The sequence below is a fragment of the Mchenga conophoros genome, linkage group LG3, assembly GCF_057382185.1.
Source record: "Mchenga conophoros isolate Kocher_MC1m ecotype Shallow Benthic linkage group LG3, M_conophoros_male_GT1.1, whole genome shotgun sequence".
NCBI lineage: Eukaryota > Metazoa > Chordata > Actinopteri > Cichliformes > Cichlidae > Mchenga > Mchenga conophoros.
Window position 1 is genome coordinate 70,797,925 of NC_140528.1, and position 23,808 is coordinate 70,821,732.

The 23,808-nt window shown below is 42.6% G+C and overlaps 1 protein-coding gene across 3 annotated transcripts in view; it reads right to left on the reverse strand.

Annotated features, from left to right (window-relative positions):
* Positions 1 to 23,808, reverse strand: part of LOC146580350 (phospholipid-transporting ATPase ABCA1) — a 189,483-nt gene that overhangs the window by 14,885 nt on the left and 150,790 nt on the right. For all 3 annotated transcript variants that reach the window (XM_085267020.1, XM_085267021.1, XM_085267019.1), the window contains 6 exons: positions 13,729 to 13,791; positions 12,257 to 12,363; positions 8,540 to 8,681; positions 7,453 to 7,587; positions 5,782 to 5,885; positions 3,927 to 4,019 (listed from right to left, as the gene is read on the reverse strand). In XM_085267020.1, the coding sequence (XP_085123146.1) occupies positions 3,927 to 4,019; positions 5,782 to 5,885; positions 7,453 to 7,587; positions 8,540 to 8,681; positions 12,257 to 12,363; positions 13,729 to 13,791 (644 nt within the window). The remainder of the gene's footprint in view (positions 1 to 3,926; positions 4,020 to 5,781; positions 5,886 to 7,452; positions 7,588 to 8,539; positions 8,682 to 12,256; positions 12,364 to 13,728; positions 13,792 to 23,808) is intronic.

Consider the following 23,808-nt stretch of genomic DNA (forward strand, 5'->3'; position numbering starts at 1 on the left):
GCTTTGAAGCTGCTTTTATTGGTTCCTCCACTTCATTTGGGTTTACTTAACATCAGACTAGCATGCTGCTAGACTGAAGCCCTATTTACAGCCCCTTGTGCATTTTATACTTATTTATTTCTCCCCATGCCCATCAGCCTTTCATAAATTTCTAGAAGTGTGATTGATTTGAGCAGCTCAATGCCAGGGCAGGTTTAAAAAAAAAAAAAAGACAGGGTGTTTTTAACACCCATGGTGGAAGATAATGGAGAGGCTACTCGAGATGGCTGCCCTATTTCTCTGAAACGCACCACCCTACCGAATCTTCAGCTCCTCTCGCACACTGACTACGTCTCTAGTGGTCTAAAATGGGCCATTTTGGCTCATTTGAGGGTTGACTAATACGCCAAAGGCAGGGGTGGGTGCGGCAGCAGAAGGGCATCTGTGTGATAAATACACGCGTGCTGTCGAACTAAAGGGGGCAGTGCTAACAAGGACTTGGATGACTGGGCTGAAAGCCTCGCCACCTTCGTAGAGAGTCGGGAATAAATAAGAGTAATAGGGTGAGAGGCTTCTGAAGGAGAAGAGTCAGTCGGGGGAGGTGACGGGTGGGAGCAAGAGTTGAGAATGTGGTAGGGGTGAGCATGTATTACATGCGAGCAACAGGGGGTCAAAATGTGAGTGCTGCTCCCGTGGAGAGAGATCTGCACTCCTCTCGAGGGTTTGTGATGAAAATGGGACAGGGAAGGAGCTCCCTCCACCCCCCCAGATTTGCAGGTCATCCGCTCGCGCCGTGTGACAACTGCGTGCACCACCATTACAATGTCCCCACCCCACCCCGTACTTCAACCCCCGCTGGTCTGACTGGCAGCTGCTTGTGCACTTGTGAAAAACAGCCCCTTCATTTCCCCATTAGAGCCAGAATGTGGAGGCATATACAAAATGATGGCTATTCAAGGGTGAGTTGTGTGTGTGTGTGTGTGTGTGTGTCTCACAACATGACAGCACAAACATGTGGCAGGATAGTGACGAGAAAAGAAAACTGAGAAGACATTCCTTAATTGCCTTTTCAGTCATTAACGGGGTCCCACACCTCATGAAACATTAATTACAGCAAGCGCAGCGGAGATAGGCATGCTTAATTAGAAATTATTCACTGCGTGGCGAGAACTGAGCGATAGCATTTCAGCGGCATGTAAATTGTCCATGTGAGATCTAAAATAAAAGTGCCCCCCCCACCCAATAAAAAAAGGCAGACGTCACGCTTATCTGACTTTCCTCTCGTTCGCTTGTCTTGTGAAGTGAGTCCCTTTTACCTGATATCACGTGGAGTTAAGTAGGACACGTGTTAATCCTCTGTCCTCATCCCTCGTCCATCCCCTCTCCAGACTCCACCCATGCTCTGGAGGCTCTTACCCGTCCTATACTTCCTGTGCAGTTCATGCATTATTTACCCCACCCTGCCCGTGCCCCTACCGACAGGATGCAATTGACACGCAGGATCAACGAACATCTGGGCGGGCCTGATTGCTCTCCCTCTCCGGTCCTCTGTCTCTTAGCTCCTATCACCCCCAATTCTCACTCTTTTTTTTAATCACCATCTATAATCTACCTATTCCCTCCCCATAGTGATCTAAAAGCCCAGATGTTTTGTATGACATTAACATACTTGATGGGAAATACCCTTGACACCGGTGACCCCTCCTTGCTCCTGCAGGCGTTTCTGCTAATCCCCCGCACAACTTGAAAAATGGTCTGCTCCACCCCTCATCCCAGGTGTATTGATCTTTCCCTGCACCCAGAGATTGCCACGACATATTCCTGTCATGAATGCAGTGCTTGTGTGTGTGTGTGTGTGTGTGTGTGTGTGTGTGTAATGTTCTTCCAGTTACCAGCTTGCACAAAGGAGTGGTAATAATAATGTCACAACACTGTAGCTAAGGTAATGGATTGGCCTCACTGTTACATGCAGGGCTCGGGGCGTACGTGCTGGACTTGGAAAATGTCAGATGAATATCAGAGAGCAGACCTGAGCGCTAAGAGTTAAGAGATGTAAGAAACCCATTAAAAGCCCTGACGAATATCAATGGCCGCTCACGCTGTGAATAAGGACAGAGACGACGGAAACAGAATGTGCGAGAAGAGAAACAAACGTGAATTTGAGGTAATGGCGAAAGATCTGGAACGGAAACGCCAGCCCAGCATACGTGACTGCGTCTTTTCAGGTAAAATCAATACAGTGCAGCCAATATGGAAAATAAACGACTACTTAGTCTTCTGTCTGAATATATGAGGTTAGAGCTTTCACGGTTACTATGGGTAAATATCATCATAATCATGATCGCAGATGTGTATATACTCAGCAGCCACGTTTTCTACACCTATACCTTGTCAGTACCACTTTGGACCCCCTTTGCCTTCATATTAGCCTCAATTCTTCACAGCATGATTTTGGTCCATACTGACATGACAGCATCACACAGGTGCTGCACATCCACGATGTGAATCTCCTCTTCCACTACATGCCAAAGGTGCGCTATTGGATGACTGTGAGTACAGTGAACCATTTTGAGATGATCTAAGCTTTGTAACACGGTGCACAGTTATCATGCTGGAAGCAGCCATCAGAAGATGGTACAACATACCATTACACTGCCAATAACATGATGCTTTCATGTTTTTTATGCCAAAATCACGGCAGCAGAAATTGAGAATCATCAGATCAGGAAACATTTCTGTAACCTTCTGTTGTCCAATTTTGGTGACATTTGGAGAGGTTAAAAAAAGTGTTTATTTGAGAAATATCTCAGCTTAAAGCAGTCTGTCCATATTCTTCTGCTGTCTGATATCAAGCGGCAGAACTGCTGCTCAGTGAATATGTTCTCATTTTCAGACTCTGTAAACCCTAGAGATGGCTGTGTGGAAATATCCCACAAGATCAGCAGTTTATGAAACACTCAGGACCAACAACTCTCTTCAATCACCATTCTCCTCCATTCTCACGCTCAGGATAAACTTCAGCATCCCGTCTTAACCATGGCTGCATGCCTAAATGCATTAAGTTGCGAGCATGTGGTTGGCTAATTGGATATTTGTACGTGCAAATGAAAGGGTATACCTAAAGAAGTGGCTGATGAGTGCGTATATGGAGAAAATTTAAAAGAGAAAGACCACATCAAGGTATGAAATGAAGGCGATGAGAAGAGAAGGACGTCACCACATACCGGAACTCTACGGCTATGGGTCGTTTACAGCATTAACATGTGTTTATTTTTACCTGCTAAATAAAACATGATTAACTAAGCAAACATATTACAAATGAGTCATTTCACATTTATGATGGAATGAAAAACAATCACAGTAACAGTATTTCTGTCATATCTATAATCTGTCAGTCAAATCATCCATGACTTGGTGTTTTGTGTTTCGTCTTTTTTGGCAAAATTAAGATGCATGAAGACAGTGACAGAGTTTGTAGCCTTAACTATACAAACTGCAATCACACACTAATTTTTCAGATTATCATACATTATATGCATTACTGCTATCAACACTGAAGTTTTAGTATCATCAGTACGGTCAGCCCTGTCGACTAGCAGCACCCTGACGAACATGCTGCCTAACATTTGTAGCATCGCAGCACGAGAGCGAATGTTCATTTTTGTGGCTCTCCTCTTGAGCTCCTTCTTAATGAAACAATCCAGGTAGTATAAGCAAGGTTTCTCATTCTTCCTTAAAAACGTAAATCTACTCCTATATTCTTTTTATTATCAATACACACCGTTTTGTGTTATTTATATACACAGTATAAATAACAGAGCTCCTCAGTGGGAGACAGCGATTTCTTTCATCTCAACTCAAGTTACTTCAAAGATTTCTGCGGTTTAATTCTTTCTCCTCTTCTCCGTCTTTGTTTTAGTGGCAAAAAACCCCAAAACATCCCTTACCTGCTCTTCAGATGCTGGATGCTCCCGAGGCACTTGAAGCGACCATTTACCATGATGGCCATGCGTGTGCACAACGCTTCACACTCCTCCATGCTATTGAAAGAAAGAGAGGAGACTCGTGAAGTAGCAAAAACAAATAATTGTAAAAAATGCCTTTGTCTATGTCTTTAACTTCTGAAACTCAGGTCAAGATCACATCAAATGTGAAAATCGATGAAAACTTTAGATTAGCCACGATTTTTTAAGGATCATCTTTAAATTACACAACAATATACGAGGCATTCAGGGTAACGAGCACCAAGTTTGGCTAAACATTTGATCATGACCATCATTGTTAGCACCCAAGTTTAAAAAAAAAAATTGAGAAACCATATTGAGTAATATCTCATATGAAAGGGCATGGAGAGAGCTGTACAACATCACAGTGATGACAGAGATTTTTTAAAAATTACTCACTTCATGAATCAGTCTTAAAATCTCAGGTTTTTAGCCAACTCTGCTCCAACCATATGGGTGAAGATGAGAAAATAATGATTCAAGGGCACAGGTCAAAGGTCAGGGTCACACAAATTGATTAAAAGCTTTAGTTTCTATTTGATCATCTCTAAACTTTAAAGCAATATAATAGTGATTGGAGGACATGAGCACTTTCTTTGTTTGAACTCTTTAAAATGCTATTTTTTAATGCAACATTATACGACTTCACAAAAAGTTTAATATACTACACTAGGTTTCCATTAACACTCCTGACATCAGCACAAATGATTCATGAAAACGATGCAGTTGTCATTATTGGGGATCTCCATATAACTTATGCTGACGTCAGCTTAAAACATCAAAGTTTAAGTACAGCCCCTTCCTTTCAGAGGGGCGGCGCTCTCTGAGTGCTCTTGTTTTGGACCACGTGGACTCACACCTTCACTCACCCACTCATGTTGACTCCCAGTTCAAATTTGAGCATCTAAAGCGTACAGCAAATTCAGTAATCAGAGGGAGACGAAGGGCCCATCTGTAGTTCTCACCCTCTAATTTTTTATCTCGCTCGGCGTCGCGAGTGAGCACGAGTCATTTGTATCCGGGGCAGAACCTGCAATGCCTTTCTGAGGAATGACGCAATTAGGATTATGACTTTGTAAAAACCTGGCGAGCGCGCCACTTAACAAAACAAAACCACCTGGTCATGACATGGACGATTGGATGCAGCTCAGCCGGCGTGCCCGGGACGACAAACGCCAAACGCTCCACGAAAGCAGCACGTGTAATAAGAATCATTCATTCCATAGGCGCTGCCTGCCAGCCTCACATACGACTCGGGTTTGGTAAACGGTCAAACAAACAGGCAGCAAATTGTTAAATGTTCCATATCGACTCGGGCCGTCAACGTCGTGGGTTTCCCGGAGAAATGTGGCTTTTAATTTTTCAACTTTGCTAAAAGAAAAGACAGAAAAAACCCGCCATATCTTAAATTGGTGGCCAGCGCTACAGAAGAAATAGTAAACTTAACTTTGCTCCGGGAAGCCTTGGATAATGAAAAGACTCCAGCACTGATATTGACAGTTTCTCTTTTCACAGAGGTGAAAAAAGAAGAAAAAAAAAAAAAGCGGCAGTCAGTCAATATGCCCTCACGCTTCATGACTGCTTTATAGCAGCCAGTGTGTTTCTGGCAGCCAATATTAACTGCCACACAGGAAACAATACCTTTCAACTAAAGTGTGGCTCCAATCAATTATAATTACAATATTTATAGCTCGCTTTCATTGGTGGACTGTTTGGGTGCTGTGCTTTCCCTGGTGAAGAGTCAAAATATTTTGACTCCATCTTGGTGTGAATGCATCAAATAAATGCGATGTTGCACCTGTGTGACGTGAGAACGACTGAGCGTCCCTCTCTGATGACGCTCAGGATGCAGTCCCACAGGAAGCGTCGGGCTTTGGGGTCCATCCCGGTGGTCGGCTCATCCTGCAATGAACAAAAAGCTTTCAGTCAGTTCCACCCAGGCGCTTCTTTTAAGAATGAGCTGTCAGGCAGTGCACGCAAGCAGGTAAGCTGTGGATCGGTGTGATTTCAGAGAAGTGATGAAATGAAAAGGGGGGGAAAAAAACACATGGATTTTTAGGCTCTAGTATCACAAAGCTCTTTCCGATCGTCATCATCAAAACATCACGAGAGGGAATATTTTTGGAGCTGTGGTCCAATCTGTGCCGAAGGCCGCTGAATCTGCTCAGCGCAGCCGAGAGCTATATAAGCTCTGCACTACAAAGGCGAATTCTGACCAGACCCATGTTCACATGATGGGAACATAAACATGAAGCACACACCAGCACACACCAGCGCAGCACGGCGCACGCTCACACATCTCAGTCACTCGCTGCTTCTTTTTCCTCGGGGCTTGTCTGTCCATGCCTGATTAGACATCGACAGTACTCGGTCCACAGGCTGGCTTCGTTCCGCGCCTGGTTCTATCCTCGCTAGCAGAATCCCACAAATCCCACGGACATTTCCATCGCCGTGCCCAATGTGCCCCCGTGCAAACTCTATGTGGCGCTGCCTCAAGGCCGCCTGGGCTCATTGGGCTCGCGCGCAGTGGCGAAATTGACACGGGGAGCTGACAACACAGGGTCCCCCGCTGACTTGGAACGAAGGCTAGCCTGGCTCAAGGTTTAGCACAGTGCAGCTTGATAGCTTACAAATTGAGGCAGAAACGTCTGGAAAGATTACTCCTTTACATCTTTAATTTAACATGGATGGAGTCATTACTTAAATAAAATTATTATTAGCACCGTAATCCAATGAACTGCTGCAAATGAAACAAAGTAATGTGTTAATTACAGCTGACGGGCAGCAAATGAAACAGGAATAATGTTGAATAGTTGGAGACATTTTTGGGGGGGAAGGAGGGCGAAAACAGGCATTAAAGTGTAGATTTTTACATCTTATTTTGCCAGCAAAGCTCAGGAAATCACATCAGACCATGTGATACGCTGACTGGATTTGCGGAAGCTTTGCAAAAATCATAATGAAAGGTTTTTAATTAAGCAAGCCCGTGTGAAGCTCCAAGTGCTTAAGGCCGCTGACGTTTGTCCCTCATAATGCCACGGCACGACTTCCTAATACACATAAATTGAAAACAGGCGGCGCGGCACATTCTGGGTCACTCCTCCATTATTCTTCCACGGGTGTGTTGGCTCTCGGTTTTAAGATCTGATGAAGAAGGACTTAATATGTGCAAACACAATTCTGTCTGCTCCACATTTTTCCAAAAGGACCGGTGCTTTTTCCCGGAAAATGAAATTGAATTAAAACACGACCACTGAGTGACCTCTGAGATGCACAGCCTGCTCATCCGCAATTAATCTACTTAAAAAATCCTTCAGTAAGGGTTTGCAAGTCTGATCAGTATCTTAATTTTTCTTCTTTTACTAGACGTTCTAACCTGTCGTATTCACGCTGCTGCATGTGTGTATTTAAAGAGAAAACAGCTTATGCTGTACACCACATACACAATATCAATAAAGCTGAATCTCACCAGAAAAATCACTGGAGGACAGCCGATCAGGGCTATCGCTGTAGAAAGTTTGCGCTTGTTCCCGCCGCTGTAGGTTCCTGCTGATTTGTTGGAATATTTGGCTAGCCCCAACTTCTGGACCCCCCACTCAGCCACCTATGGAGGAGAGAAAACAGAGCAGCCATTGTGGTGTTGAGAGGAGTGTTCACCTGAGCCCCATCACTGGACTCATGATAGCATGATGGATGATATTTTGACTATTATATGTGAGCTGTGTGGTTTTTCAAGGACAGGGCGTGACAGCTGGTGTCACCGTGAGACTTTAATGGCAGGTCTGTGGAGGTACTTTACTGTTTTCAACAACATCTCATCAAACACAAGAAAGCAGGAGCGTGGCCAGAGCTGTGGATGTGCATGCTGCACTAAATGAAGGCTGCAGGACCACCAATGAATTCCTTCCATGCACGTGGATGCATTTGTTTATTGATTATGCAAATAAGGCACAGGGACTTTGTTTGGATGGAGACTTGCCATTGCAAAAAAAAATAAAAAAAAATAAAAAAATAAGAATTTGCAGTGAGGAAATTTTTGCAGCGAAGTTAAGAGCTTTGTTAGCCGCACAGAACTGTCCCTTTGCACTGAAGCTAAGGCATCAAAGCCCTGGCACCAGGTCTGAGGCCTGTGGTCACCGGCAGCCTTTTCCTCTTTTGATCTGAGTGCTGGAGAAGCGGGCAGTGTGAGGAGTGCGGGGAGGCCGCCTAGGGCGGGCCACACCACTGGGCATTGTGAATAATGCAGAGCCATAACCCACAAGCTGCTCCTTTTCTTCTACTGGCCATTTTTCATTATGTATGGCTTCTCTCATAGAGGTTATCTATCACTTTGACATGTACTTCACTTTGCCCTACATGCATTTTAGATGCACTCTGTTCGGTGCAGCAAACAAACAAACAAACAAACAAACAAAATAATCTAAAACTAAAGAAATATAGTGATGCTGTTTCAATAGCTTTCTATCTAGTCTATACTTGGTACCAGCCAAGGTGCAGATGTGGTGATGCACACCATTAGCCAGGAGTGAAACAAAGGCTTCAATTAAGAAGATTACCATGGCGACCTCTCTTGCCGGTACCCCTCGTAGCCGGGCGTAAAATTCCACATGCTCTCGTCCAGTCAGCAGCTCATCGAGAGCATCAAACTGGGGGCAATAGCCCATGTTCTGGTGCACGGACCTCATCTCAGTTCGGATGCTGCGGAAGAAACACAAACGCTGGGTGACCTTCGTGTTTCTAATAAAATATCTGAAGACTGTATTACATGCAGTCTTCATGCAGCACAAAGACATGAAACACAAAGAGACGAAAGCTGTACAGCAAACAGCAACATAACTGAAGTAGACGTCAAGCTGGGTTTTAGAGGAGAAGATTCAAACTGGCGTAGAAAGTAAAGTTGTCAGATATTCACAATAACTTAAAAGAATTAGAGGAGCAGAGGTGAGCCAGTCAACCCTCAGTGAAATTCCTCCAGACTATCATAAAGCAGCAGACGGGTTCATTTCACATCCTGTATTTGCAGTCTTAAGTAAATGTCCCCAACATTCTCTGTTTTATCAAATACAAACACAAATACACAGAAAACATTTTCTTATATTAATACTTTCACCTTCAGCAGCAGCAACAAATGTTTTTCGCAGCATTTTTTTCTCTTATTTTCTTAGTAACATTCAACAAATGTTCACTTGAAATCTCTTTCACCTGCTGCTTGGAGTCCGCTAGAGCTCAACAAGGTCGTGTTGTGAACCGAAAACTCCATTAATCTAATTATATGTTGAGTTCTAGCTCTGAGTAAAAGTTCACAATAACAGTGAGCAATAGTCCTTTGATAATTAAAGCACCACTACAGTGCTACTATTTAAGTCTGTTAATGCTTCAGTGTTCTTTCATGTCATGAACATTAAAGCTTGCAGACCTCCAATCAGAAGCATCCATGAAACAGGCTTAAAACGTACCATCACACCGCATGAGTTCAAGTTTCTTCTTTTTGCAATAACATTTTCAAGAGTGACTGACTCGCTATGAGCTAAACAGCTGCTCCGAGCTAACCGCTGTTAGGCTCTGTCGGTGTCAGATTTATCCAAAGCGTCTGGCTGTATTTCATTTGTAAAAAGGATCTCTTGGCCCCAAGTTTAAAGACTCTTAATGCCCTGGTTTCTACTGTATTTCTTTTTTTCAATAGAGAAAATCATATTCACAAAAGTAATAACTAATTAATGATTTCACTTTTGCTTTTCTGTTTCATCTATCATGGATTTGGGACTGAATTTGAACATTATTTTCCATCACAAATAAGGCTGGGAATTTATGTGCAGCATCTGGCCACAAGAGGGGAAGTGCCATAAGCCAGAAAATGCTTTGGAAATACAAATACAATTCCTGAGAAAGTTGGAAAAACTGTCAAATGGAAAACTGAAAACAATTGTTTACAAATCTCATTAATCCATATCTTGTTTACAATAGAACCAGAGCATGCCCGTTCCCACTGTCCGACACGTCTCATAGTAACGGGAAAAGTACCTTTCCATGTCGTTATGAAGCGCTACGGGTTCTCAATTAAAATTAATAGAATGCACTCGCGGTGATAATCGACGCTTTGAACTGAGGCCCCAGTCCTCCATTCCAGCCCTCACCATAACCTTAACCCGATCACAGTGTAATCTAAAGCGATTCATGATGAGGACGTAAAGATTCATTCCATCTGGCTCTCATGCCATGCTCACATAACATACCGACAATTTGTCACACGTGTCTGTATGTTACGTGTTGCCATGAGAACGTGCTGCAGAAAGCATGTCAAATGTTATATTTTAAGAAAGATATTTGCTTATTTTAAAGTTAATGGCACCAACACATTTCTAGAACAGTTGCGGCTGTAAGACACATTGTAACACACTGACTATATCACCATGTACAGTACAGAATTGTTTTTAAATATCCCAAGAATTTGGAGAAATCTCTGTATGTAAGTGACAGGGTCAAAAATCTCCACTGGCTGCAGATGATCTTTGGACCTGCGGGCACTGCATTAAAAACAGGTATGATTCTGTTACGGAAATCACTGCACGTGCTCAAAAGCGCTTCCAGAAATCACTGTGTGCTGTCTCAGTTCACCGTGCGATCCACAAATGCAGGTTAAGGCTCTATAATGACATTACAGCCAAAGCTCACTGAATTGGTTGGAGACAAAGTTGAAAACTGTTCTCTCTGGAAAACATGGATGCTGTGTCTGCCAGACTAAAGAGGAGAGGCCCCATCCAGTCTGGCTTGCACATCTGGAAAAACACAGTCAGCGCTGTGTTTTATAAACAGGTCTTAGAGCAACGTATGCTCCCCTCCAGACAGCATCTTTTTCAAGGCCTTGCATATTATAGCAGAACAACCTTAAACCACATACTGCAACAACATGACTTTGGAGTAGAAGAGTCCAAGTGAAGAACTGGCCTGCAGTCAGGAGCTTTCACTTTATTTTCTCAGTTTAAACATTTGATATGTTTTCTATTTTGAATAGAATTTTGGCTTATGGGATTTCCAAATCATTGTATTCTGTTGTTATTTACATATTACGCATCATCTCAACAATTTTGGCACTGGGTTTGCACAGACTACACTGCTGTTAGCTTAGTATAGAGACTAAAACCTCTAAACTCTGGATGATCTTTGAAGACTGAGGATTCCAACAAGAGGGGTTAATTAGCCCAAATACATACTTATAAATGTGATGATGTGCATTAGCGTCTCTGTGTTAACTGAGGTAATCCACTTCCTTCTTGGTCTTCATCAAATAATGGCAGCTAATGAGCCACCTGCTGCGGTTAGCATGCTAGCTTTTCCTGAACAGTAAAAGCATGCTAAATGCAGGCATTGCTATTTTCTGTGAGCCCACAGACGCAGACAAGAGGGACGACTGCCATGAGAGCATAAACTTCCATTTAAGAGAAGCTGCCTTTTCTCTTCTACTAATCGTTCTTGCCAATGCACAGAAAGCATAATGAGCTGAAAACAGAGTGGGTGTAATCACATCTGTTTTTCCTTTTCTTTTTAGTTTTCGTTCCCCCTAAAGGTCTCGGATTTTTCTCTGATCTCCTTTGTACCTACATTAATCAACATAAACACTGCTGAGCAAAGCACTGCTCTCTTCGCCGCTTGTTTTTCGTTGAACACAAAGTCAATTGCAAGACGTGCGAATGAACAGCCGCGGCTCAACCGCACTCTGCCGTGCCGCCTTAAGAGATGCGCGCCAAGGCAACGGAACACGGTTGTTTGTTCCTAAAAATAAGGAAGAGCAAACTTTCTTTCTCTCAAGTGCTCGAGTGTCAGGGTATTTTTTATTTTTTTTGTTTTTGGTATGTACAAAGATTTCTTACCACTGATATTGCAAGGCTGAGACAAAAAAAAAACAGAGCAGGGTGAGGATATGAAAAGGAATGAAATATGTGTAAGCTGTACAAGAGGTAAGGAGGGGGAAAAGGCGAGAGCCGAGTCTTCAGCATTTCTGAGAATCTCAGAGTAAGGAGAGAAAACCAAAGCTGAAGGAGAGGCAGAGACAGCCAAATGTATAACAGATAGTGGAACTGCATAGCTGGGAAAAACAAAGACAGTGAGAGTGCCGGAGATGGAAAAATAGAAAGCGGTATTACAGAGAATGAATGTAGCTGTGGAACAGGATGTGAGCTATAAAAAAGATACAGCTCGATCCCCATCTGAGCAGCCTTCCTAGGTGGCTAATTATGATGAGGTACTTGGTGCACTAGTGGGAGTTAGGGCCTCACCTGTATCCATTTAGGAAGGCCTCTCCACTGGAGACTGGGATGTCTCCTGTCAGCATCTTGAACGTGGTGGTTTTTCCAGCTCCGTTGATTCCCAGCAAGCCGAAACACTGGCGGGGACAATGAGCGGGGGCGTCCGTTAGGGAAAACAGTGTTTTACGTTGTCATTGAAAAACAGGCAGGGGAAACCGGCCTGGGATGACATTTCCAGTTTATAGCATGCAGGTTTTTATAATAAATACCACTCATTAACACGTTTAATGAAGTTTACCTATAGACTGTGCAAATACTCGTCTGCTGCGTGTAACTGGGACTGCAGTTTATATTGCATGCTCGACTGCTTCGATGTTTAGCAAAATAACAAATTGATATATTCTGTGTGCAAACAAAACAACAAGACTGTAAATCAACACGGCAGGCGCACCGGAACAAATACTAAAAAAACTAAATAAAAAAACACTCCCAAAGCATTTCTTCCTCACTCTGTAAATTGCTACAACAAACACCACCCTCTCTCTCTCTGTTTTTTATTTCCTGATGCTGCTGATTTTACTTCCCTCTAGAGGGCATGTGGCAGGAAGTTGTCCCCGCAGAGCCCCGCGGTCATGTGACCCGCCTTAGGCGCTCTGGCTCGGACATAAATATTTGATTTCTGTCATTCATTGATCCCTGCTTGTTTGTGACCTGTGCTTGCAAATGCACAGAGAGCTAAGCTTGATGTAAATAATGCATGGAAATGCAGTGTGTGATCAGCAGAGCCCCGTGAATCACAATATTCCACTGGCATTTACATTGGGCTTTGAGTCAACATTGGAAGGGAGGATAGGATACTAGCGGAAAGCCCGCCGAGCACGAAAGCCTGTCAGCATTTGAGATTATGTTTAAATCAAGCTTCTAGTGCTACGCTGCGTGTGACAGTGAGTGTGTGTGTGTGTGATATCCCACGTGATATAATGAGTTTTACACAGATAAGTTGTCCAGTTCCCTCCGTGGCGTTGGCCTGTTTGGTTTCCTCCTGCTAAGTGCACAGAACTCAACAATCACTGAGTCCACATGCTGCTGCTACACAACACCCATTTCTTTCCTGCTTGTATCTTTAGTAGAGACATGCTTAGCTGTAGTATGACTACACAAACAAGCCTGATAAGGAGATCACTGTTCCTACTAATGTCTTCTTTGAGAAGAGTGGAAGATATTTTGATTTGACTCTGAGAAAACACTGAGCCAAACACTCTCAAACTGTCAAGAAATACACTCGCACTGTCAGTGCAATCGCCCAACTCAATGCCCTCGTTCTCTCGTGAGTCAGTACTGTCGGACAATTCATGTCATTCATATTTTATTTTCTGCAGAAACTGATTTTTGCGAAGTAATCAAAAGTACGATTGTTAAAAAAAAGCCCCACAACACGGAGAAGTGCAAACAGACAATCTACTTGAGAAGGTGCTTGTGTGATACAGCAGCATCTGGCTCACCTCTGCGGCAGGAACGCCCACACATAGCCTGTCCACAGCGGGGGTGCTCTTCCGAGGGTATACCTGCAGGGAGCAGACAATAAAATGAATCAACCAACCAGCAAGAGGAAAGGAGAGAAAGAAGGCGAGAAGGTGGGAGGCAATGGGAGTGTGGGAAGCAGACAGTGAGAAAGATAGCAAAGAGGATGGCATGAGAAAATATGGAGCGATAGGCCAGAGCAGCAGGGAGGAAGTGAGATGGAAGAAGCAGGTGGAAAAAAGAGAGAGAGAGTGTGAGAGAACGCGAAGGAAACAAATTTTAACAAGAAGGGATAATTTGCAACATTTAGAGTGAGCCAGATGGGAAAAGCTATTTAAAAAAAAGTTAGACACTTGTGCAGAGGAGAGAGGGAGAGGACATAAAAATGAGTATTTGTGGCTGCAGTGACAGCATTCATGAGCAAATCTGTCTTGACTTTGAGTACCACTTTAGCAACCTCAATAGCCATCAACACACTGTCACTAGATGACCAGCATTTTATTTTATGCACGGACAGCGCATTCGGCCACATTCACTGGCCTCGAAATACAGTGTGACGACCTTGGTGAAAAAGCACGCCATCTTTTCTGTTAAAGAAGTCTTAAACCCAGTTTAATAAGACCGCTCAACACAAATTGTCAATTAAATGGAAGATTAAACGACCTCATCATTTTTGGAGAACGGCTGCTTGCATCAAGGAGTTCTTGGGTTGAATCTTAATTGTGAAATTACATTTAGCTCATACAACAACATCCTCGATTGAAAAACAAAACTGATGTCAAGGTGTAAAAATCTGCAGTTCTTCAAATGGCCACTTGAGGCTTATTCCCCAAAAATGAAAACTTGAGAGCAAACTAATGATACAGATTTACAGCAGCTTTACAAAAGAAATACAGATAATTTGCTGGTTAGTAAAAACTGTAAGGCAGTTGTTCTCAAACTTTCAAAATCTGAAAAAAATTCCCAAACCACAAAATATATTTGAACTAATAATTCACATTAAAAAAATAATACAAATTAAATTTTTGCTAGATAAAGTCAGCAAATTAGCCTTCAGCAGACCCTTTTTGGTTGCTTTCTGTACCTAAAAACAATTTTGCTTAATTTGGTTTCTTTCTCTTTTTTTTCAAACAAATTGAGAACACATGGTTATATTATAACCAGAGGTCTATGAGTAAAGGTAAGGAATAATTAAGAGTGTGATGAGATAGCGAAACGCTGAATAAGTAGTGAACACTGATATATTTTTACTGTTTAATTATTAAGACCTAAAAGTATATTTTCCTTTGGGGGTGGTTAGCTGAGTTACCAGTTAGAGTTACGGGCGGAGACCTTTTTTTCAGGTTCACTGGTTGTAGACAATAATGAACCTGTTGTTCAGTTTCTAAAGTGAGTATCAGTGTTGCCAACTCCTGATTAAGGAAAATCGCTATTGGCTGTCCTAAAAGTTGCAAGAAGTCGCTAATTTGCATAATTGGTCATGCTAATATAATTGTAACCTACGTTGTTGGAGAGAGAAATAACATCGTGGAAGAGACAAAGTGAGTAAAAAACGTCCTAAATGCATTTAGGATTTATTTAGAACTACAAATTAAATTTATTTTAGCAATTATTGTTCTTTTTAATGTCACAATTCCAACCTTGCTCCTTTATCCGGGCTTGGACCGGCAAAAGTGACCCGAAATAGGCACTCTGGTGGAGTTACTTTGTGTGTGTGTGTTTATAAGTAGTTTTAAACCTTGTGATCCACAAAACAGCATAACAGTAAAAGAAAAACTGACTGCGGTACAGTCAGTGCGAAAGCAGCGGCTTCGCTCATGCGCGATTCATTTGCAGTTTGGACGCACAGGTGTGAACGTCTTCTGCCCTGATAGCAGCTGGGGGAGGACTATCCTCCGCCCGTGAGCGCTTTGGAACAGGCGAGGTGCCCACGGCAGCACCCGCTGCTTGTTGAGAGTAAAAGTGATACCCGCTTTCACGTCAAAAAGTCGTCATAAATAAGTCTCCAATAACACCAGAAAAAGTCGCCAGATTTGTCGCTTTTTAGAAAAAAAGTTGCTAGGGGGGTCTGAAAACTCGCTAAATATAGCGACAAAGTCGCTGAGTTGGCAACACTGGTGAGCATGTCTTTTAAGCCTGTTTGTGCTAGCCAAATTAGCTTCCCCTTTAGAAAACACTGACATGCTAACCAAGCTAGCCAGCGGTATCATTAAAACTCTCTTCTTGTCTAAATATGGTCCAGTCAAAAAAACAAACAAACAAGCAAACAAATAAGAGCAGAAAACATATTATATTAGAAATTGGCTTCAATGAGTAAAGAGATTATCTCTATACTTCTGTAGCTAAGAAATATTTAATAGTGTCGAGAGACAGTGGATAGAGAACTGCTAAGTAACTGATTAATATTGATACATTTTTAATGTTTAAATTATTAAGACCTAAAAGTATGGCTTGTTTTCAGCCACAGGTGGGAAGCATGTTTTTCAGGGTTTACTGGATCTAGACAAAAAGGAACTTGTTCTTCAATTTTTCAAGTGAGTACATTTGAATCGTGATCGTGGCTGAAGAGTTCGCCTTGTAATTGGCTTGGACAGTCTCGGTCGTTCTGTCCTTGGGCAAGACACTTCACCCATTGCCTACTGGTGGTGGTCAGAGGGCCCGGTGGCGCCAGTGTCCGGCAGCCTCGCCTCTGTCAGTGCGCCCCAGGGTGGCTGAGGCTACAATGTAGCTTGCCATCACCAGTGTGTGAATGTGTGTGTGAATGGGTGGATGACTGGTTGTGTAAAGCGCTTTGGGGTCCTTAGGGACTAGTAAAAGCACTATACAAATACAGGCCATTTACCATTTACATTTCTAAGCCTGTTTATGCTAGCCAAAATTAGTGTCCCACTTAGTATAACACTGAATGGCTAACCAAGCTAGCCAGCAGAATCGTTAGCAACAGAAAAATGTCAAATGTGAGACATGAAGATAAACCAGTGGGTAAAGTGATAGATATGAACATCTTAGATAGGCTGTGATCTTACTTTAGTATTATTTTTTGGTGGCATACTTGCTGAAACTAACATATGGTTTAGATATAAGCTCTGGCTAGTTAAACCTCCTTTATGCTATGCTGAGGACTCCACCAATGCCTAAAGGTAATATATAGTGTTTTAGATATGCATTGTTCTATTATATTTGCCATATAATTGCTTTGTTTGTCTGTTAGCTTCACTAAACTAACATATTTTAGCTTTAATTGTAGGTGGAATATTTGATTATAATTGGGTAGGCAGAGGAGACTTTTTTTGGCGTTATCCTGCTTTAAGATATTGTTGTTGCTGTATGGGGAGGAAAAAAATAACCAGTATATTTAATATATATTTAATATTTAACATCTCATCGCAATCAATGCCTGTCCAAACCAAGACAGACCATTTGATTGACCACACAAGTTCCAATCAGAACTAGAATCATATCTTCAACAATGCAGAACAAAAAAATTTCTTGTAATTGGATTGTGAGTCAGCATCATGTCGAGGCTGTGTGGTTACACTTTCAATAAAAAGGTGGCTTCCCATAGATTTACTTTCATCTTTTTTCTGACAAATGCAAAATATAGAAACATCTACTTCAAATGAAAATGTTTTGTTAAATTCTAAACAAAAATCATGAACATCCAACAAAATTAAGCATTTATTTTGGTGCCCTTCTACTTTGAAGGCTACATATGGGTTGTGTATGCTTTCAATGTGACTTGGAATCAGTGTTGCTTTGTTCTCATGTGGAAAGACAAGACAAGGCCTTTGTTCTTACTGGAGAGTGTGACAGTTTAAGATATTTAGCATTCAAAATCAAGGACAGCACTGTGCCCTTTTGAGTTAAGAGTGTCTGTTTTGGTTTCATAAAAGCTGAAAAAAGACTTCTCTGTGAGTGTTGTGCATGGTTATGTTCTCGTATTGGAGAGCTGCACTGGAACAAAAACGTGTTGCTAAATTTTTGTTAGTATGAATGTTACATTTCTTGGTATTTTAAAACTTTGTATCCGAAGTAAATGCGAATTTCAGTCTGCCATTTAAGTCTGACAAACAATGACATTACATTTATTACACAGTTGGCACATCAAAAGCATCTGATAAAAGCAGGAGTAGCACAGATCCATCATTTTTCCAGCACCATCTGGCAGCTGCACTCAGTATTTATCAATCTGGATTACATATACTACCTTTCAGTGATAGTTTTAGGTGCTAAAGCTACAACAAAGCGAGAGATATATGTATGGAGGAAGGCAATTAAAGGATAATTCCCCTCTGGCTCGAGTACCGCTGCAGCTGTCATGATAAGCAGACCGACATCTAATCAGATGAGACGGCTTTGAAAATAGGATGTCGGCACCTAAAAAGCTAAAATACAGATTTAGGTTTTAACATCTCAAGTCTTGAGTTTCAAATGCTGCATTTCCGGCTAAACCATGTACACTTACGGTCCTTTTTCTTTTTTAAACAGTACTGCAGATCATGACTCACAGTGCAAAGGTTCACATTTTTTGACACCTTTTACCTTCACAGCCCTGTTAAAAGAACGTGTACCCTTCGATCTCACCACTCTTCACGTCTTGAACAAGTACAAACTTCTGGAAATGACAGTGAACTCATTAAGAAGCCAGTTTGAGATGATTTGAACTTTGGTAAATGGTTTTTATCCTGCTGGAAGCAGCCATCACAAGATGGTACAGGCTTGTAAAGGGATGGACCTGGTCAGTAGCGGTTTTTGATACAGGCGACACGGGCGGTTGCCCGGGGCAGCATCGTGGTGGGGGGCGGCATCATGGGCATCGGTAAAAAAAAAAAAAAATTGCTCGTACTCATGCTGCCCCGACGTCATGCCAGCGTATATTGGGAATAGCATAGGCACCGATCGGTTTTCTATCGCCCATTTTCTGGGAGTAAGGGCGCCCTCCGTTTGCGAGGTGCGCCTGCTGCTTGGCGGGGGATTCTCTGGCTGGCTGGAGCAGCATCTAATAACCAACTTGCAAAATAAAACAAAATAAAATCAAACCAACAAACACGAAAACACCAGACATCATGATACAGACTTATAATTTGCGCCGATGTTTTTTCGAAATTCTATAAAGTGAGCGCGAGAGCCCTCGGTGCACCTGCTCGCTGCTGAAGTCAAAGTCAACTTTATTGTCATGTCCGCTACATACAGTCCAGTATATAGAGAGACGAGATGACGAGGCTCCAGTTACAGCAGTGCAAGTAAACAAACAATAAATATAAGAAGAGTAAGAAAATAAATATACACTTTAGGACTCGGGGTAAAGGGATCAATAACTATTTAAAATTTATAATTTACAGTTTGATGATTTAAAGTCTCACACACAACCCGTCGAAAGGGGAGGGGGGCGGCTGCTTCCAAATAGAGCACATTTCATTCATAATGTTGTAAATCCAAGCCCATTATGTGTTCATGATTTGAATCCTGGGTTGTGTGAAATCCCAGAAATACACCTTAGTTCTGTGAACTAAGGTGTAGGTCTGTTAGGTTATGTTGTGGTGATCCTCGGGTTGGGGGATGGGTGTTCATACTGCAGTGCAAAATTAAAACCAATGGAAGATGGACAAAAAAGTTCAAAGCCATCAGGTGCTCAGTTTAGAAAAAAGAGAAAAGTAGAGGAGGCGAAACGAGAAACGGGGGGCAGCAGAGGGAGTGTTCGCCCAGGGCGCCAAACAGGCTAGGACCGCCACTGGACATGGTCAGCAAGAACATTCAGGTTGACTGCGACATTTAAACAATGCTTAACTGGTACTAAGAGACCCAAAGCATGCCAAGAAAATATCCCCCACACCATTACACAACATTTTTCCAATCTCCTATAGTCCAATTTTGGTGAATTGTAGCCTCAGTGCATTTCTTGCCCATTCTCGTGCTTATGTTGAAACTTCAGCTGGTTGTCTTCACCACGCCAACATGCCTAAAGGTACTGAGGGTAATGAGCTTGGTTTGTAAGAGGAGTAAAAGAGGCCTAAAAAGATCCCTTCCCTGCGCCTCAACCCCCTAACATCTTGTGTCAGGTGGTCTCAATAAGTCACGTGATAGGGTGAGGTAAGGTCTCACCATGGTTTTACTTGAAATAATGATGATAATGACCCACGCCATTTTTCACACCTTGTCTTATGTGATGAGGCACATGACCAATAGTGGGTCATTGACTCTCCTAACGGACAGCTCCCACTAGGGTTTAAATATCTGGGACTCTGCACCATTTGGTTTTAGAACTGAAGAAGCTTCTCGGATGAGAGGTGAAATTCTTCAAGTAACTTAAAGAAGTCCAGTCGCTTACTTTCCAAGCTCCTTAGACCAGTGTTTCCCAACCACTGTGCTGCGGCACATAGGTGTGCCGTGAGAAATGATCAGGTGTGCTGTGGAAGATTATCTGGTTCCACCTGATTAGTACTCTAAGCGATCAGCTTGAGTAACAGGCTGAATAATGACATTCTCTTCCACTAGAGATGATAAAGACGAAGAAGACAACGCAGCGATAAATATTTGATAGATAAATATTTGAAAAGAAACAATAGTCAATCTGACCTGGGTCCTGGAGAAAATTCCTACACCGATGAAGGCCCTAGCATGAGTAGTGGTCAGAAGAAAGCAAAAAAGGTATACTGGGGACAAACCGAACTAATTCTGCTATACCTGGTGCAAGGGGGAAAATGATCAACATGCTTTTTGTGACAGGTTTGTTTGGTGGTGTGTGGTGTGATTTTTCTAATGTGAAATATGTGCCGTGGCTCCTAAAACTGTAACTCTATAAACTGTATTTATTACAACCTTATTTAGTATAGTTCCAACAAGCCCCCCCCCACTCAATGTGCAATATCACTGATCACACTCTCAATGCACCTGCTAGTTAGATGGCATGTATGTGTATGTATATAGATGTAAGCATGTATGTGGAAATATGTATGTGTATGTATGTACGGATGCATATATGTATGTATGTGCGTGTATGTTTGCAGGTGTATATATAACTTGTACATATCTTTCTTGTGTAAATGTACAATTTGTCTGTTATTGTGTAAATACTTAAGCTATTGTGGACTTCACACACATGGAGAAATGCCAAACTGCCTTTCATTGTTCCTGTAACAGTGACAATAAAAAGCTATTCTATTCTATTCTATTCTAAAGGTTGGGAAACACTGCCTTAGACTACAATGACCTGGATGACTGAGAACCTACACAGACTTAAAGGCACTGAGTTACTGCCATGCCTGATTAACTGGTGTGAGTCTAAAAAATTTAAATTATTAACACGATGCAAATGGAGTCACAAGCAGGCTCTAGTTTGCCTTTTAAGATGAAATTTAAGAAAGGGAAAACTGCCAGAAAATATACTTTTTGGAAAAAAGCTGAAAAACCTCAAAATCACTTAAGTCGAGTCTGGTAATCACTCAAAAATGGGTAAATAGGTTTTAGGCTAATGAACAGTTGAATCTATGTATAAATGTTTTTGTAGACAAATGTACGCCCTCTCTAAATGTAAAACCAAGAGCTCTTGCCAAAGGAGTCTCATTTGAACGACTTAAATGCCCTCAATACACATTAGCACATTAGCACACTTGTAGTATGCCAAGGTGCCACTCATCACTCATTCTCCTTAATCCAAACAGCTGTCACAAGGTTCCTTGAAACTTTCCCTGTCATCTCAGTGAGTGACTGGAAGGTTAAACTGACAGCACTGGGCCTGGAAAATGCTCACAGACGGACACACTTCCATCGATTATGGTGTCGACGCTAATGCAGCAGCTAAGTGGAGGCTACCAGGTGGGGCGCATAGCAAAACGCTCCTGTTTAGTGCAGCAGGATAAGGAAGGGGAGGAGCAGGTATCTGACAGATGATTGATGGCCTGTCGATCGCTTCAGAGGCATGCTCAGATTTATGACAGGACCCAGCCTGTGGCACATGGCCACCAAAGCCATGTGCTCATTGATCATTTTATTATCTACACCCCCCCAATGGATGGGGCACAGCTGTGGAGGGAGTCAATGAGGGCACTGCAGGAAGAATCCTGATGCCTTCTGCCAATGCTCCGCTGTGTTTGTGTGGCGATGGGCCACTGTGTCTCATCTCGTAGACGTGCTGTCAACTGCGAACGTGCACATGAGTAATAACTGAAGTGCTTGTCGACAGCAGACTATTTCAGCCAAACCGAGTGAATACTTTCATACTGTTTGAAAGGCACATTTGCAACAATGATTTTAAGAACTTTAAAGACGTTAGCTCTACAACTCTTAGCTGAACAACTAGCATTCCTACAACCCGGCCCAACTTTTTGCCTTTGAAGATGATTTGTAATACATTACCCATCCAACTGTTTTGTTCAGTAATTACCCTAGGGAGTGTGGCGCACAACTGTGTTTCGTGAGCAACGAGTGAGAGATTAAGTATGGTGAGAATGAGCAGACCGAGGGAGTAAAGGAGCGAAGAGAGGTGGTAAGAAGCAAAAGGCTGTTAGATCGTCCAGCTGTCGGCACTGGAGCTGCAAAGCAGGCTGCTGTGGTGACACTTCCTGCTGCCACGCTGCCCGCAGGGAGGGAACATCTGCCAATGGATGAGACGTTAATCTTGGTGGTGTTGAGGCTCGCACCGCCACAGTATGCTCAGTCTCACACACACCGAGGGAAGGAGGGCCAGAGCTACATAGGAGCGCACACCCTTTCCACCTCTAAAAGTGTAATCTTGTTTGGTTCTTGTGCCCACTTATGATGTTTGTGATAGCGCACAGCTGCAGGCTACCAACCTGTCTTTCCCATTTGGCCTGGAAAAGAATATTGCTCGAGCACATGAAGGGAGTAAACTTCGCCCACACACGTCCACATATTCAGGTGAACTAAAGTATTTGAGTACAATGATGCATAATGATTCAGAAATATAGGTATTGCGTGTTGCAAAAAGTATTGTAGGTGGACTACACAATTTTCCACATATAAAAAAGTAAACATTAACATAATCTATAGCAGTAAGTCATAAAATAAGAAGCCGAGGACATGCAGAGGGCAGGGTGAATTTATCAGGTTGCAAGAAAAGGTGAGAGGTTACAGGATGAAGGTCCATCATCAAACCAAATTTCTTCTTTGAGTATTATTAGTTATGCAATTAATGACATATAAGGAAAAAGAGAGATCATTATTATTATTCTGAGAGTTTATTATTCAACATTTCAGTTCAAATCTTTGCACTCAATATCCCAAGTACAATCTTCATGAGTACCCTGTTATTGTAAAACCAACCAAGCTCATTTTGACCCCAATATAAAATAATTGAAACACAAAACTAGCAACTCCAGAGATCTAATCTCTCCAGCAGGTCCTGGGTCTGCGTTACAAGCCTGTAACACCTCACCTAGGAGGTTCCCAGGAGGCATCCTGGTCAGATGGCTAAACCATCTCAACTGGATCCTTTTCATGCAGAGGAGTAGCGGCTCTGCTCTGAATGACCGAGCTCCTGTAAGGCCGAGCCCAGATGCCCTCCCGAGGAAACTTGCTTCCGCTGCTGAAATCCACGATCTCATTCATTCGGTCACTACTCAGAGCCCACGGCCACAGGTGAGGGTAGGAATGAAGCTTCATTGGTAAATTGACAGCTTCACCGTCACGGTTAGCTCACTCTTCACCAAAACAGGCCAGTACAATATCAGCATCACTGCCAAGACGGCACCAGTCTGTCTGCCAATCTCCCACACCACTCTCCCCACTCACGAACAAAGCACAAGACAAACTCCATCACTTGGGGCAGCAACTCATTCCTGACCCAGAGCGGCCACTCTACTCTTTTCCAGCTAAGAACCACGGCCCTGAACTTAGAGTTGCTAATTCTCATCCCACCTGCTTCACTCTTGGCTGCAAACAGCCTCAGTGCAGGCTGCTGGAGATCACGGTTCGATGAAGCCAAAAGAAGCACATCATCTGTAAAAAGCAGAGACAAGATACCCAAACTCTTCGCCCTCCACCTAGAGTTTCTTGGCTGCGCCTAGATATTCTGTCCATAAATATTATGAACAGAATCAGTG